This window comes from Cebus imitator, unplaced genomic scaffold (assembly GCF_001604975.1).
Source record: "Cebus imitator isolate Cc_AM_T3 unplaced genomic scaffold, Cebus_imitator-1.0 Scaffold15, whole genome shotgun sequence".
NCBI lineage: Eukaryota > Metazoa > Chordata > Mammalia > Primates > Cebidae > Cebus > Cebus imitator.
The window spans coordinates 11479852-11493679 of NW_016107330.1; the positions used below are offsets into that span (position 1 = coordinate 11479852).

General features: G+C 49.9%; 1 protein-coding gene across 7 annotated transcripts in view; it reads right to left on the bottom strand.

Annotated features, from left to right (window-relative positions):
* ECE1 (endothelin converting enzyme 1) overlaps window positions 1–13828 on the bottom strand; it is a 129922-nt gene that overhangs the window by 11388 nt on the left and 104706 nt on the right. For all 7 annotated transcript variants that reach the window (XM_017506768.2, XM_017506789.2, XM_017506782.2 and 4 more), the window contains 4 exons: window positions 9281–9391; window positions 7910–8008; window positions 7323–7400; window positions 4701–4804 (listed from right to left, as the gene is read on the bottom strand). In XM_017506768.2, the coding sequence (XP_017362257.1) occupies window positions 4701–4804; window positions 7323–7400; window positions 7910–8008; window positions 9281–9391 (392 nt within the window). The remainder of the gene's footprint in view (window positions 1–4700; window positions 4805–7322; window positions 7401–7909; window positions 8009–9280; window positions 9392–13828) is intronic.

Sequence of the window (13828 nt, forward strand, 5' to 3'; positions counted from 1 at the left end):
GGTCTCGTTCTTTCACCCAGGCTCGAGTGCAGTGGCATGATCAACTACAGCCTCAAACTCCTGGGCTCAAGCTATTCTCCCACCTTAGGCTCTCAAGTAGCTGGGACTACAGGCACTTGTGACCATTCCTGGCTGATATTTTTTTTTTTTTTTTTTTTGAGACAGAGTCTCGCTCTGTTGCCCAGGCTGGAGTGCAGTGGTGTGATCTCGGCTCACTGCAACCTCCGCCTCCTGGGTTCAAGCGATTCTTCTGTGTCAGCCACCAGAGTAGCAGGGATTACAGGCATGCGCCACCACGCCCAGCTAATTTTTTGTATTTTTAGTAGAGATGGTGTTTCACCATATTGGCCAGGCTGGTCTCAAACTCCTGACCTCATGATCTGCGCCCGCCTCAGCCTCCCAAAGTGCTGTGATTACAGGCGTGAGCCACCGCGCCTGGCCTGTTTTTTCAAAAATAATGTTATAGAGGTGGAGTCTTGCTGTGTTTCCCAGGCTGGTTTTGAACTCCTGGGCTCATTGAGTGATCCTCCCACCTCAGCTTCCTGAACTGCTGGGATTGCAGGTATGAGCCACTGCACCTGGTAGAAGACTTTTTAATATTCCCTGTGACCAGTGGGAAATCCACATATAAAGCATTCTGCTTTTTTCATGAAACCCTGATGGTACTTTTAGGCTGACTGGCAAACTATAGAATTTCAGACTTGGATATCTGGCAGATGTTTTCTTTAAAATAAATAAAGTGAGCTTATCACCTCAAGGAAAACAATCATGCCGTCTGTTGCCAATGATAAAAATATGAGATTTTTTTAAATGTTGGATTTTTCAGGCAAAAATTAAAGTTCTGAAAAACTTGTATTTGGGGATCGAGATGTGATGAAATTAATAATTATGACCGGCGGCAGTGGCTCACGCCTGTAACTTATATTGGTTACCATAAATTTGACAGCTTACCAATAACAATTAAAGGCTTTTCTCATGAGGTCAGCAGTGATATTAACAAATGTGAATTTTTTCTGATATTGCATAATGAAAGTATCACCATTTGGAAGATCTGTAAAACTCAGTGAACCATTGTTTTCCAAATGACTAATGCATGATGTCACAAAATCACACCTGGGTAAAAGATCCATTCAAAGTGCAAGAGAGACCAATGGATTTTAGTATAATGGAGCATGAAAAGTTCATGAAGGCTGGCCATGGTGGCTCATACCTGTAATCCCAGCACTTTGGGAGGCTGAGGTGGAAGAATCACCTGAGCCTGGGAAGGCTGAGGCTGCAGTGAGCTGAGGTCACCTGGGTGATAAAGTGAGACTGTCTCAAAAAAAGAAAAAAAAAGTTCCTGGATGTGGTTTCAGGTTCCATATTACAATTAACCTTTAAAAAATTACCATTTTTTGAGTTTTGGTATAGTAGCTGAATAACATGCACAAGTACCTGAAAAGACTATTAAAATATCCCTCACTTTCCCAATGAAATTCCTGTGTGAGGCAAGAATTCTTTCTATATATCAAAACAACATATGGTAACAGATTGACTGCAGAATCAGATATGAGAATCCAGCTGTCTTTAAGTCAGACATACAAAACATTTGCAAAAAGTAAAATGATACCTCTTTTCATTAGTTTTTTGAAAATAGTTATTGTCCAAAAATTTTAATAAAAATCAGGGCCCGGTGTGGTGGCTCACCTGAGGTCAGGAGTTTCAGACCAGCCTAGCCAACATGATGAAACCCTGTCCCTATTAAAAATACAAAAATTAGCTGGGCATGGTGGTGGGGACCTGTAATCCCAGCTACTCAGGAGGTTGAGGCAGGAGAATCACTGGAACCTGGGAGGCAGAGGTTGCAGTGAGTCGAGATTGAGCCACTGCACTCCACCATGGGCGACGGAGCAAGACTCTGTCAAAAAAAAAAAAAAAATCAATATAACCCATGACATTTTGTGGGTCCAATAATTTTTTTAAGAGTGTAGAAGGATCCTAAGACCAGAAAAGGTTTTGAAAGTAATGGTGAATAGTCATGGACTATTTGGGATTTCAATGACTTCTCTGGTGCAGAGGGAAAGGGTGAGTAGGGAGTGCGGTGAGATGGAGATGACATTTCCACTAAGAGACACTCTGCCTCCTCCAGGTGAGCCCCACAGCCATGGGAAGATTTTGAGAACTTTATTTATTTTGAGATGAAGTTTCACTCTGTTGCCCAGGCTGGAGTACAGTGGTGCGATCTCTGTTCACTGCAACCTCTGCCTCCTGGGTTCAAGTGATTCTCCTGTGTCAGCCTCCCAAGTAGCTGGGATTACAGGTGTGTACCATCATGCCTGGCTAATTTTTATATTTTTAGTAGAGACGGGGTTTCACCATGTTGGCCAGATTGGTCTTGAACTCCTGACCTCAGGTGATCTGCCTGCCTCAGCCTCTCAATACTGGGATTACAGGTGTAAGCCACAGAGCCTTGCCAACAACTTTATTTATGTATATGTTTATTTTAGGGACAGCATCTTGCTCTGGAGCCCAGGCTGGAGTGCAGGGATGCATGTGTAGCTCACTGCAGCCTCAACCTCCTGGGCTTAAGCACACATTACCACGCCCGGCTGATTTTTTAAATTTTTTGTAGAGACAGGGTTTTGCCATGTTGTCCATGCTGGTCTCAAACTCCTGGGATCAGGAGATCTTCCTGTCTAAGCCTCTCAAAATGTTTGAATTATAGGCGTGAGCCGCTGTACCCAGCTCTATGGAAGAATTTAAAACATCGTATTTATATTCAAATAATCACACATACTTCAATGGGTAGGCGAGGAAATCTAAATTAAAAAATTCAAGCTAAGTTAAAAATACTTCAGATAAATTGGCAACGGGTCTATGTCATGTTCTGAAGGTAAAAGCCCACCTTCTTGTGCATTGGGGGTGTGTGCCGGTTGGAGGCTGGAAATGAAGGAAATAGATTTTTAACCCCTGTACTCCACCAGGGGGCACCAGAGGCAAAGAGAAGTTGATTGCACCCTTCCCTAAGATTCATCCCAAATGTTTGCACTAAGGAATGGAACAACCTTAGACCGAAGACTAGAACTGGGCTGACTACATCTAATTTTTTTGAGGAGACAAAGTTTTTTGTTTTTTTTTTTTTGAGGCAGGGTCTCACTCTGTTGCCCAGGCAGGAGTACAGTGGCATGATCTTGGCTCACTGCAGCCTTGACCTCCTGGCTCAAGTGATCCTCCTACCTCAGCCTCCCCAGTAGCTGTAGTAGCTGGGACTACAGGTTCATGCCACGAGGCCCAGCTAATTAAAAAAAAATTTTTTTGGCCGTGCATGGTGGCTCACACCTGTAATCCAAGCACTTTGGAGGTCAAGGTGGGTGGATCACCTGAGGTCGGGAGTTCAAGACCAGCCTGACCAACATGGTGCAACCCTGTCTTAAAAAAAAAAAATTTTTTTTTTTTGTAGAGACCGGGTCTCCCTATGTTGCCCAGCCTGGCTTGGGCTCAAGTGATCTGCCTACCTCAGCCTCCCAAAGTCCTGGGAGTGTGGGCATGAGCCATTGTGCTTGGCCTGAGGAGGCAGTAATAAAAAGGACACACACCAGGTCTCATTCTAGGTTATCCTGATTTAAGTTCAGGAAGCTGTTTTTTTTGAGATGGAATCTTGCTCTGTCGCCCATGCTGGAGTGCAGTGCCACGATCTTGGCTCACTGCAACCTCCGCCTCCCAGATTCAAGCGATTCTTGTGCCTCAGCCTCAGCAGCTGGGACTACAGGTGTGCACCACCACACCCAGCTAATTTTTGTATTTTTAGTAGAGAAGGAGTTTCACCATGTTGACCATGGCTGGTTTCAAACTCCTGGACTCAAGTGATCCACCTGCCTTGGCCTCCCAAAGTGCTGAGATTACAGGCGTGAGCCACCGTGCCTGATGAGGAAGCTGTATCTTTAAAAACGTTTCTCAGAGGACTCTGATGCACAGTGAGCTTTGCATAGCTGTGAGGCCCATCCAGAACCTTCCCCAGGCCTTTGTGGGCACCCTGTCCTGAGACCCCCGACTCGTGCTAGTGAGGAAATGTGGGAAAGCCACCCTTGCCGGGGCCTCCTTGGGGTCTGTCGATCCCCAGAGGTCCTTACATTTGACTGCCATAAGGACCCGAGAACCAGCTCCTCCCATCCTATTCTTCGGATAATGAATGCCTAAGCATTTCTTTTTCTTTTTTTTTTTTTTTTTTCAGACGGAGTCTTGCTCTATCGCTAAGGCTGGAGTGCAATGGCGCAATCTCGGCTCACTGCAACCTCCACCTTCTGGGTTTAAGTGATTCTCGTGCCTCAGCCTCCCTAAATAGCTGGGATTACAGGTGCATGCCACCATGCCCAGCTAATTTTTGTATTTTTAGTGAAGATGGGGTTTTGCCATGAAGTCTCCAAATCTCAAAGCATTGGAGCAGGGACAGGGTGCCAGATCAGCTCAGCTCCAGAGGCCAGGCTCACCCTGCCAACAGGCTAGGCAGACTCAAGCCCATCCCAGCACCTAGTGGGGCCACACTTCTTTTGCCCTTGGTTTCATAGTCTGAAAAGTGGGATAACAATGGCCTCCACTCTTCAGATGGCTTTCATGATAGCTGATTGGGTGCACGGTAAGGGTGCAATGGAGGCCAGCTCGGCACAGGGTATGCCCACAGGTGGGGAGGTGGCACCTTTCTGGCAGGACCTGGGGGAACTCACTGATCTCTGTTGGGGGCTTTCCTGAGCTGGTCGGCAGTGACCCTCCATGAGAAGTTGAAAAACCGCATGGCGTTCTCAAAATAGAGGTCTGGAACTGCGGTGTACTGGAAAAGAGGAAGTGGAGTCACAATCACAATGTGCCCTCGGTGACAGGCATCTTCCAAGACAGGATGCCAAGCGCTGTCATGGTTAAGAGGTTAATCTGCAGGCTGGAGACCGAATGCAGGGTTTGGGGCTGCAGGGTCAGCTCTTCTCTTGGCCTTCACCCTGGGGCACCAGATAGAATGACAGCATTGCACGATGAACCCACAGCGGTGCCTGCGCCCAGGCATGAAATATTTCCCATGTTATCCAATAGAACCTCCTGTGAGGATGGAGGTTCTATGCTCTATGCCTGTGCTGTCCAGTATAGCAGACGCTTAAGCATTTTTTTCTTTTTTTGAGATGGAGTCTTGCTCTGTTGCCCGAGTGCAATGGAGCGATCTCGGCTCACTGCAACCTCCGCCGCCTGGGCTTAAATGATTCTCGTGCCTCAGCCTCCCTGAGTAGCTGGTATTACAGGCATCTGCCACCACGCCTGGCTAATTTTTGTATTTTTAGTAGAGATGGGGTTTCACCACGTTGGCCAGGCTGGTTTTGAACTCCTGACCTCAGGTGATCCGCCCGCCTTGGCCTCCCAAAGTGCTGGGATTACAGGCGTAAGCCACCACACCTGGCTGCTACTAAGCATTTCAAATGTAGCGAGTGTGGCTTTTAAATTAAATTTAAACTAATTTAAGTTTTAATTAGTTAAATAGCCACCTGTGGCTAGTAGCTACCATACTAGATCTAGTAAGTAAAGTGAAATCTAACTGAAATGTCAAGGGCATCACTGTATACCCTTCTCGCTACTTGGCCCAGTCTTCCAGCTTTTTTTCTTTCTTTTTTTTTTTTTTGAGACAGGGTCTTGCTCTGTTAACCACACTGGAGTGCAATGGTGCAATCACAGCTTGCTGCAGGCTTGACTTCTTGAGCACAAGTATGCCCATCTCAGCCTTTTAAGTAGCTCGGACTATAGGCACATGCCACCCTGCCCAGTTAACTTTTAATTTTTTTTGTAGAGATGAGGTTTCACTATGTTGCCTGGGCTTGTCTTACACTCCTGGGCTCAAGCAGTCCCCCGACCTCGGCCACCCAAAGTGTTGGCATTACAGGCATGAGCCACTGCGCCTGGCTCAGCTCTTGACAGGTGCAAAATTCTCCCTGGCTCTGGTAAAATGCTGGAGCCTCAGGGACAGGAGTGGATCCAGGGCTGTATCTGGGATGCCTCCAGGGGCCCAAGGATGTTGCGTCAGGACACCCTGGAGCATCTGAAATGACTCTCAAGGAAAAAGGCTGCAGAATGAGTCTCATGATCTCAGAAAGAGTTTGTATAGTCTTAGGTTCTAAATATAAGCATGATGAGACGTTATTAGATTTTTAAATGTCTGAATTCAAGCTGCGTGCGGTGGCTCACGCCTGTAATCCCAGCACTTTGGGAGGCCAAGGCAGGTGGATCATCTGAGGTCAGGAGTTCGAGACCAGCCTGGCCAACATGGTGAAACCACGCCCCCCCCCCGCCCCGCCCCAGCCTCTACTAAAAATACAAACATTAGCCAGGTGGTAGTGGCATACGCCTGTAATCCCAGCTACTTGGAGGCTGAGGGAGGAGACTTGCTTGAACCTGGAAGGCAGAGGTTGCAGTGAATTGAGACAGCACCACTACACTCCAGTCTGGGTGACAGAGTGAGACCCTGTCTCAAAAAAAAAAAATTTTTTTTAAATGCCTGAATTCAAGTATTTCAATCAGAAGAAAATATAAAACTTTATCATTTGAGGCAGAAGCACAATCCACTTAACGGAGTGATTTGCCAAAAGTTCTAACGAGCAGGGATCTATCAACTACCCCTGCTGCCCAAACCAAGCTTAAAAATGCACATGGGTTTATGCTGCTTCTTTCCCATTAGCATTTCAAAGGCAAAATCAGAGGTCTGGGTTTCTGGGGAGATGGGGGAGGACCACGGGGACAGGAGGTAACTCTGGGAGGCACGACCAGAGAGGGAGGAGGTGGTGTGAAGGTTTTCCACTTCATGTTCCACCCCTGATGTCTGAGGGCCACCAATTCTCTCCACACCTTCTGGGATCTGTTTCCTCCATTATTTCCCACACATCGAATGGAGCTGACCATCTCCAGGGGCGCACAGCATGTGTTCTGTACTGACTGGTGGGTGCTGCCGGATTGATGGTGGCTACGGGGAGGCAGGGCCTCCAGCTGACCCAGGAGTCGAATTAAGGAGCAGAAAAGGCTTCCTCATGCCTGACCCATCCTCAAACCTCACACCACATCATCTCTCTTTTTTTTTTGAGACAGGGTCTTGCTCTGTCGCCCACGCTGGAGGGTGGTTGCGCAATCACAGCTTGCTGCAGCCTTGACTTCTGGAGCACAAGTGATCTTCCCATCTCAGCCCCCAAGTGGCTGGGACTATAGGCACTTGTGTTTTGACAACCATGCTGCCTCTAGCACCCCATCTGGACCCAGCCCCGCCCAGCCCTCTCCACAGGGGGCATTTGGGAATGCAAGGGGGCATGGCAGCAGGTACTCACATCATTGAACACTTTGTCCAGCTCCTTGGGGTCCATGATGAAGTTGGGGTAACCTATCATGTTGTAGATGGCATCTGCCTGCACAGGACAGACAGAGGAAGTGAGTGCCTGGCAACACCGGCCAGGCCAGCCTCAGCTCCTTGGCTGCTGGGCTCATAGTCTGGGCCAAGGGGGACCAGGGCCAGGCCCTGCCTGCGTTGGGCTTTCATGTCTTTTTCTGGAAAGGTTTTCCCTTTGTCAAACTTCTACTTATCCTTTAGGTCTCTGTTTAAATGTCACTTTCCCAAGGGAAGTCTTCCCTGACTCCCACCCCATGGATGGTGCTGGATTCGTCCTGCCCCACGGGACATGCTGCGTCTCCCTGCACCTTTCCCCCGTGCACTCAGTGAGGTTTGTCTTCTACAGACGTCCATGTGATTGTGTGCTTGAGGTGACCCCGAATCCTGCTAGGCCTAGACTACTCACCCCATGAAAGTGAGACAGCATCCAGGCCGTGCTCCCGGATAGAACTGGCCTCTCCTTCCCCGACCCTCCTCCGTCTGTGCTGGATGCCGCAGCACCCCCTCCCAGTATCTGGCCAGCCTTACCTTTTCCTTGGCTGATTTTCTGGTTTCCTCATCCATCCACTTCAGGGTGCTCAGGCTTTCCTCAAATGCCTTCTTGATCTCCAGGATAATCTCAGTGGCCTGAGGAGACACACATCACAGCAGTGAGGTCTGGGCACTGGTCTCTAAATGCAATGGGCACCCCATGCAGAAGAATGATGCAGGGCCAGAGATTCAACTCTATTTTCAAAGCATCAGGCTGGGGTGAGAAGGAGAGCCACAGCTGTGGTTTCCAAACCATGCTCCTAACATGAAAACCTGCAAGGCAGGACTGGCCTTCTACACACAGGGGTCCACGCTCCAATCCGCTTCGGATGAGCTTCAGGAAAGTTCGAAAAGTCTCTGCCGTGGGACTTTTCAGAGCCTTTAATGTGGTAACAGGTACTGCGATTCTTCCAGAGAGGGGAGAATACACAGCCTCTCCCAGACTTATTGGACCACACCATTCCTTTCTGATGGAACGAGCTTTAAAATCTAGAGTACTCATGTTCCGAGGCACAGCTTCAGAAGTGCATGCTCAGGCTGGAGATGGATGGGTGCTCTCAAGGGTGACAATGTCAAGAGCAGACAAGTTCGGAAACAGAAGGGTGAAGGCTCTAGAGAATGGGAAGGCAGAGCTGTGCAGCAACAAGAGCAGAGGGGCCAGCAGACCCCAACTCAGACCTGCCCAGCTGCTCACAGGCCGGTCACTGCAATGGATCTGAATTGGGGTTGGCTCACTGGCTGCAGATGACATCGACATAATGAATACGATTTGTCATCAAGATTGTAACAATAGAGTGACCACTCCCATTGGCTGAACCCTTATTTTATGCCAGTGCCCAGTGTGTGGCATCTCATTTAATCTCTCTCTGCGGGAGGACAGGCCCCGCCTCTACATTACAGATGATGTAAGAACTGTCCCAGGCCACCCGGCCAGCGGTGAAGCCGGGATCTGAGCTTAGGCCTGGCTATTTCCACAGCACCCTGCCATGGTATTCCTCTGCCTGTCTAGAACAAACCTATCACCCACAGGATAAGAAAAATGTCACCCTCTGGGCCAAACTGCTCTGCCAACATTCTCTCTGGGTCCCTCACACCCTTGGAGGTGGGGATGGCTGCCCCAGCCTGGCAGGCTGCTGTGAGGCTCACAGGAGCTTGTGCAGATGAAGGGGCTGGACTGAGAGCTGCCGGCGTGAGACTCCCATCACCCAGGGCTCTGGGAATTGGGGCCTCTGCATTGAGGCTGCGGCCCCAGGACCCTCTGTCCCAGCGCAGAAAAGGCCCAAGGTGGGCCGGAGTGTGACTGGCAGGTCTGCGCATGGCCACAGCACGTGTGACCTCATGGCATGTATCCACGGGGGAGGCACTTACTATGCTCTTGCTGTCCTCGGCAAAGGTCGCTTTGACGAACATGGGGCCCAACGCAAAGCCCAGGTTGTTTTCTGTGTCACTCACGCAAAACTTCCAGCGAGGAAGACAGGTCTGGAAAACACAAGCTGGGGTCATACTGGGCCCCAGCCTTTCTGTTCCCAGCCGCTTTCTTTCCCGGAGGTATCACCATGTGGGACCCACGCTTCGTTCTGGTTCAGGGAGAGCTCCCCAACCCAGTAAAGTTATTTTAGTGACCAGACCAAGAGACCACTGATACACCTCATTGCCACCCCCTGCCATTTCCTGAATGCCAGGCTCTGTGCTGGGACTTCACAGTGTCCCACTGAGCCATTCAATGACCCTCGGGGCTTACGAGGAGCCATTTGACAGGTGGGGAAATACTCGGCATGGAGCAGCCTCTGGCCCAGGGTGCCCCTGCGAGAGACAAGTGTCGTTGGGACAAGAATTGAGATGTGCCTGACTCCACATCCCATGCTCCTACCTACCCCCTGCTCGTCCTGCCTCCAGCGGAGACCGGGAGTCCCAGTGGCAAAGAGCCATGGGGAGTAACGGTCTACCCTGAGCCACAGAAAGAGCTTCCCGGACAGCCAGGGCTCCAATGCCATTGATGAGCTCCTCACATGAGAACACTACAGCAACACTGCAGGATTTTTTTTTAAGGCAGGGTCTCGTTCTGTCACCTAGGCTGGAGTGCAGTGGTATGATCACAGCTCACTGCAGCCTCCACCGCCCAGGCTCAAGTGATCTTCCTACCTTAGCCTCCCAAGTAGCTGGGACTATAGGTGCATGCCACCATGCCTGATACTTTTATTCTGTTAAATTTTTTTTTTTTTTTTTTAATAGAGACATGGTTCCACTATATTGCCGAGGCTGGTCTAGAACTCCTGGGCCCTGGGCTCAAGTGATTCTCCTGCCTCAACCTCCCAGAGTGCTGAAATTACAGGTGTGAGTCACCACGCCCGGCTCACCGTGGGACTGCAACGCCTTGATTCTTCCTGGTCTCACCTACCAGCCCCACAGTCCACACGACACCTCTGCGTGAACCAGAAACAGGCGTCTGTGGGCTGCAACCCCCGGGCATGGCCAGGGCCACGTGCCCAGCTAGTGCTGGCCCACTGATCCTCAGCCAGACATCCCTCTGTGGGCAGTGTATGTGACCATGTGTGGTGGCCCTGCTTACATCAATCCCAAGTGTTACAGAGGAAGCAATGTCCTCTTAACCCCAAAGAACAGGTGGTGACAATCACCCATGCTCAAGGCAGCCGGATTCATAATAGCCCTAAACTGACACCAGCCCAAATGTCCATCAACAGGCAGGTGGATCAACAAAATTCGGTATTTTTATACCAACCAACCAACCAGCCAAAAACAAAACAGGGCCGGGCGCAGCAGCTCACACCTGTAATCCCAGCACTGTGGGTGGCCAAAGTGGGTGGATCACCCGAGGTCAGTGCAGCCTGGTCAACAAGGTGAAACCCCGTCTCTACTAAAAATACAAGAATTAGCCAGGTGTGGTGGTGGGCACCTGTAACCCCAGCTACTTGAGAGGCTGAGGCATGAGAATCGCTTGAACCCTGGAGGTGGAGGTTGCAGTGGGCCCAGATCGTGCCACTGCACTCCAGCCCAGGCGAGAGAGTGAGACTCCATCTCAAAACAAAACAAAACCAGAAACTCACTGAACTGTATACTTAAGGTATATTGCATATCTTATTGTATGTAAATTATGCCTTAGTTATAAAAATTTCTTCCAGGAAAGAAAGAAGGAAGGAAGGGCCACTCTTCTTGTCTCTAAGTTTGGCCACCCAAGTTCTTTTTAGCTTTCCCAACTACGTGTCCATTTGGATGCCTGCCCTCAGCCTCTCCCTCCCTACCCTGCCTGCCCTCCCTAGGCTGAGAAGCCCAAAGCTGGACACATGGTCTGTGTCTGGCTGAGGCCAGCCACACAGGAAGCTAGGACTAGGGGAACTCTAATTTGAGGCTCCAGGCTGTGAGAGCTGAATCATGGACAGACTCTTATGCATCATCTTCTCAGGGGATTCTCTGGATAAACCCTTCCTTCATATGTGCTTTCATTCATTTACGGTTCCAGTGTTCTCTGAGCATTCTGAGCAGTTCCCCTGCAACCTGACTGTGCTAGGTCTTTTTTATTTTTATTTTAGATGGAGTTTAACTCTGGTTGCCCAGGCTGGAGTGCAATGGCGCCATCTCAGCTCACCGTAACCTCCACCTCCCGGGTTCAAGTGATTCTCCTGCCTTAGCCTCTCGAGTAGCTGGGATTACAGGCATGCACCACCATGCCCAGCTAATTCTGTATTTTTAGTAGAGATGGGGTTTCTCCATGTTTATCAGACTGGTCTCAAACTCCCAACCTCAGGTGATCTGCCTGCCTTGGTCTCCCGAAGTGCTGGGAGTACAGGCGTGAGCCACCACGCCCGGCCTGTGCTAGGTCTTTGGAAACTAGAGATGAATCAACAGTGAGCCTGCATGCACGCCTGGGTCTCAACTGAAATGCCCAGAACATCCGGTGAGAGAGACATGTGATAGCACTATCCACAGCAGTCACTGCAGTGAAGTGAAGCAATGGAGTGAGTGCTTACTGTGTGCCAGACCCTACCGCATATACTGCTCACACTAACTACACCAGGCCGGTGTCTCTGTTTCTTTTTGCAGCTAAAAAACTGCGGAGGGCTGGGTGTGGTGGCTCACGCCTGTAATCCTGGCACTTCAGGAGGCTGAGGCAGGTGGATCACAAGGTCAGGAGTTTGAGACCAGCCTGGCAAATATGGTAAAACCCTGTCTCTACTAAAAACACAAAAATTAGCTGGGCGTGGTGGCATGCACCTGTAGTCCCAGCTACTCGGGAGGCTGAGGCAGAATAATCCCTTGAACCAAGGAGGTGGAGGTTGCAATGAGCTGAGATAGTGCCACTGCACTCCAGCCTTGGTGACACAGTGAGAGTCGGTCTCAAAAACAAACGAAACAAAATGGCAGCATAGGGAGGTTAAATCACTTGGCCAAAGGGATCACCCAGGGAGTAAGTGCTTGAGGTAGATTTTTTTTTTTTTTTTTGAGATGGAGTCTTGCTCAGTTTTCCAGGCTGGAGTGCAGTGGTGCAATCTTAACCTCTGCTTCCCGGGTTCAGGTGATTCTTCTGCCTCAGCCTCCCACATAGCTGGGATTACAGGTGTGTGCCATCACACCCGACTATTTTTTGTAGTTGTAGTAGAGATGGGCTTTCAACATGTTGGCCAGGGTGGCCTCAAACTCCTAATCTCAGGTGATCCATCTGCCTTGGGCTCCGAAAAGTGCTGGGATTACAGGTGTGAGTCACCACGCCCAGACAGAGGTGGAATTTGAACTCAAAAAGTCCGGCTCCAATGCTTTCCTTCAAAGAGGCTACACTCTCTGCCTACAAGTCACAAAGTCCCTAGAAGTGCTACCGGATGATGAGAAAAATCTCCAAAGGGAGCAAAGGTCGGATGGATCTGACCGGTCAGGAAGGCTGCATTTGGAGGTGATTTCTGACTCAAGTCCGGGAAGATAAGGAGCAGCCAGGCAGCCTCCTCCACCCTGAGCTGGCTGCATTTTTTTTTTTTTTTAATTTTTTAAAGATGGGGTTTCACCACGTTGGTCAGGCTGGTCTTGAACTCCCGACCTCAGGTGATCCGCCCACCCTGGCCTCCAAAGTGCTTGGATTACAGGCGTGAGCCACCACGCCCGGCTGCATTTTTAAAATTTCCTCACTGTAATACAAGGACTCAGCAAGGGGTTCCTTCCTTCCTGCTGGAAGTCTTAAGTCACAAATGGGTGACAGCTGATGAGAAACAGCCACACGCAGCACTTGAGCAGTCAGAACAGACTTCACAGGGACCCCCCCATGTCATCCTAGGCAGCCTGGGGGTGTGCGGGGCAGGGATTTGTTACCCCTTGTTACAGATGGGAGATTGAGCCCCTGCCCCAATTAAGCAATTTGCCTAAGGTGTTGTTAGAAGAAACATTTCAAATTCGGATCTTCTGATCCCAAATTCTGTGCTGTTTCCTCATAGCAGGCTCCCTCCCTGACAGGATGAACAAATGCACAGGCCACACTGCTTCCCAGGTTCCATGCTTTTTCCCAAACGGAGGTCATACAGAAAGGTCCTGTGAGGTGAAGTCAGGAATGATCTCCAATTGCAGATTAAAAAAAACAGGCTCAGAGAGGTATAAGGACTACCCAAGGTCACAGAGCTAGGAGGTGGCTTTGAGTTGGGCTGAACGCAAGCAGGAGGGACCTGGCCTGGGCCTAGATGCCGTCAGAGTCGGGGAGTGGGGAGGGCTGGATATTAAGAAAGAGGTGAGCAGCAGCCTTCACCCATCAGCCCTGGGGTAACCAGAGACCCCTGCTCAGAGCCTCCCAGCTCAGGGTTTCCACCTGCCCCTGCCTCTTCTGAGGCCTCCCTGTGCCCCACCTGCTCCAAGTGCCACATTCGAGCGAGCAACATTCTGTGCTTTGAACGTGGCCCAGGGAAGCTCACTCTGCAACTAATT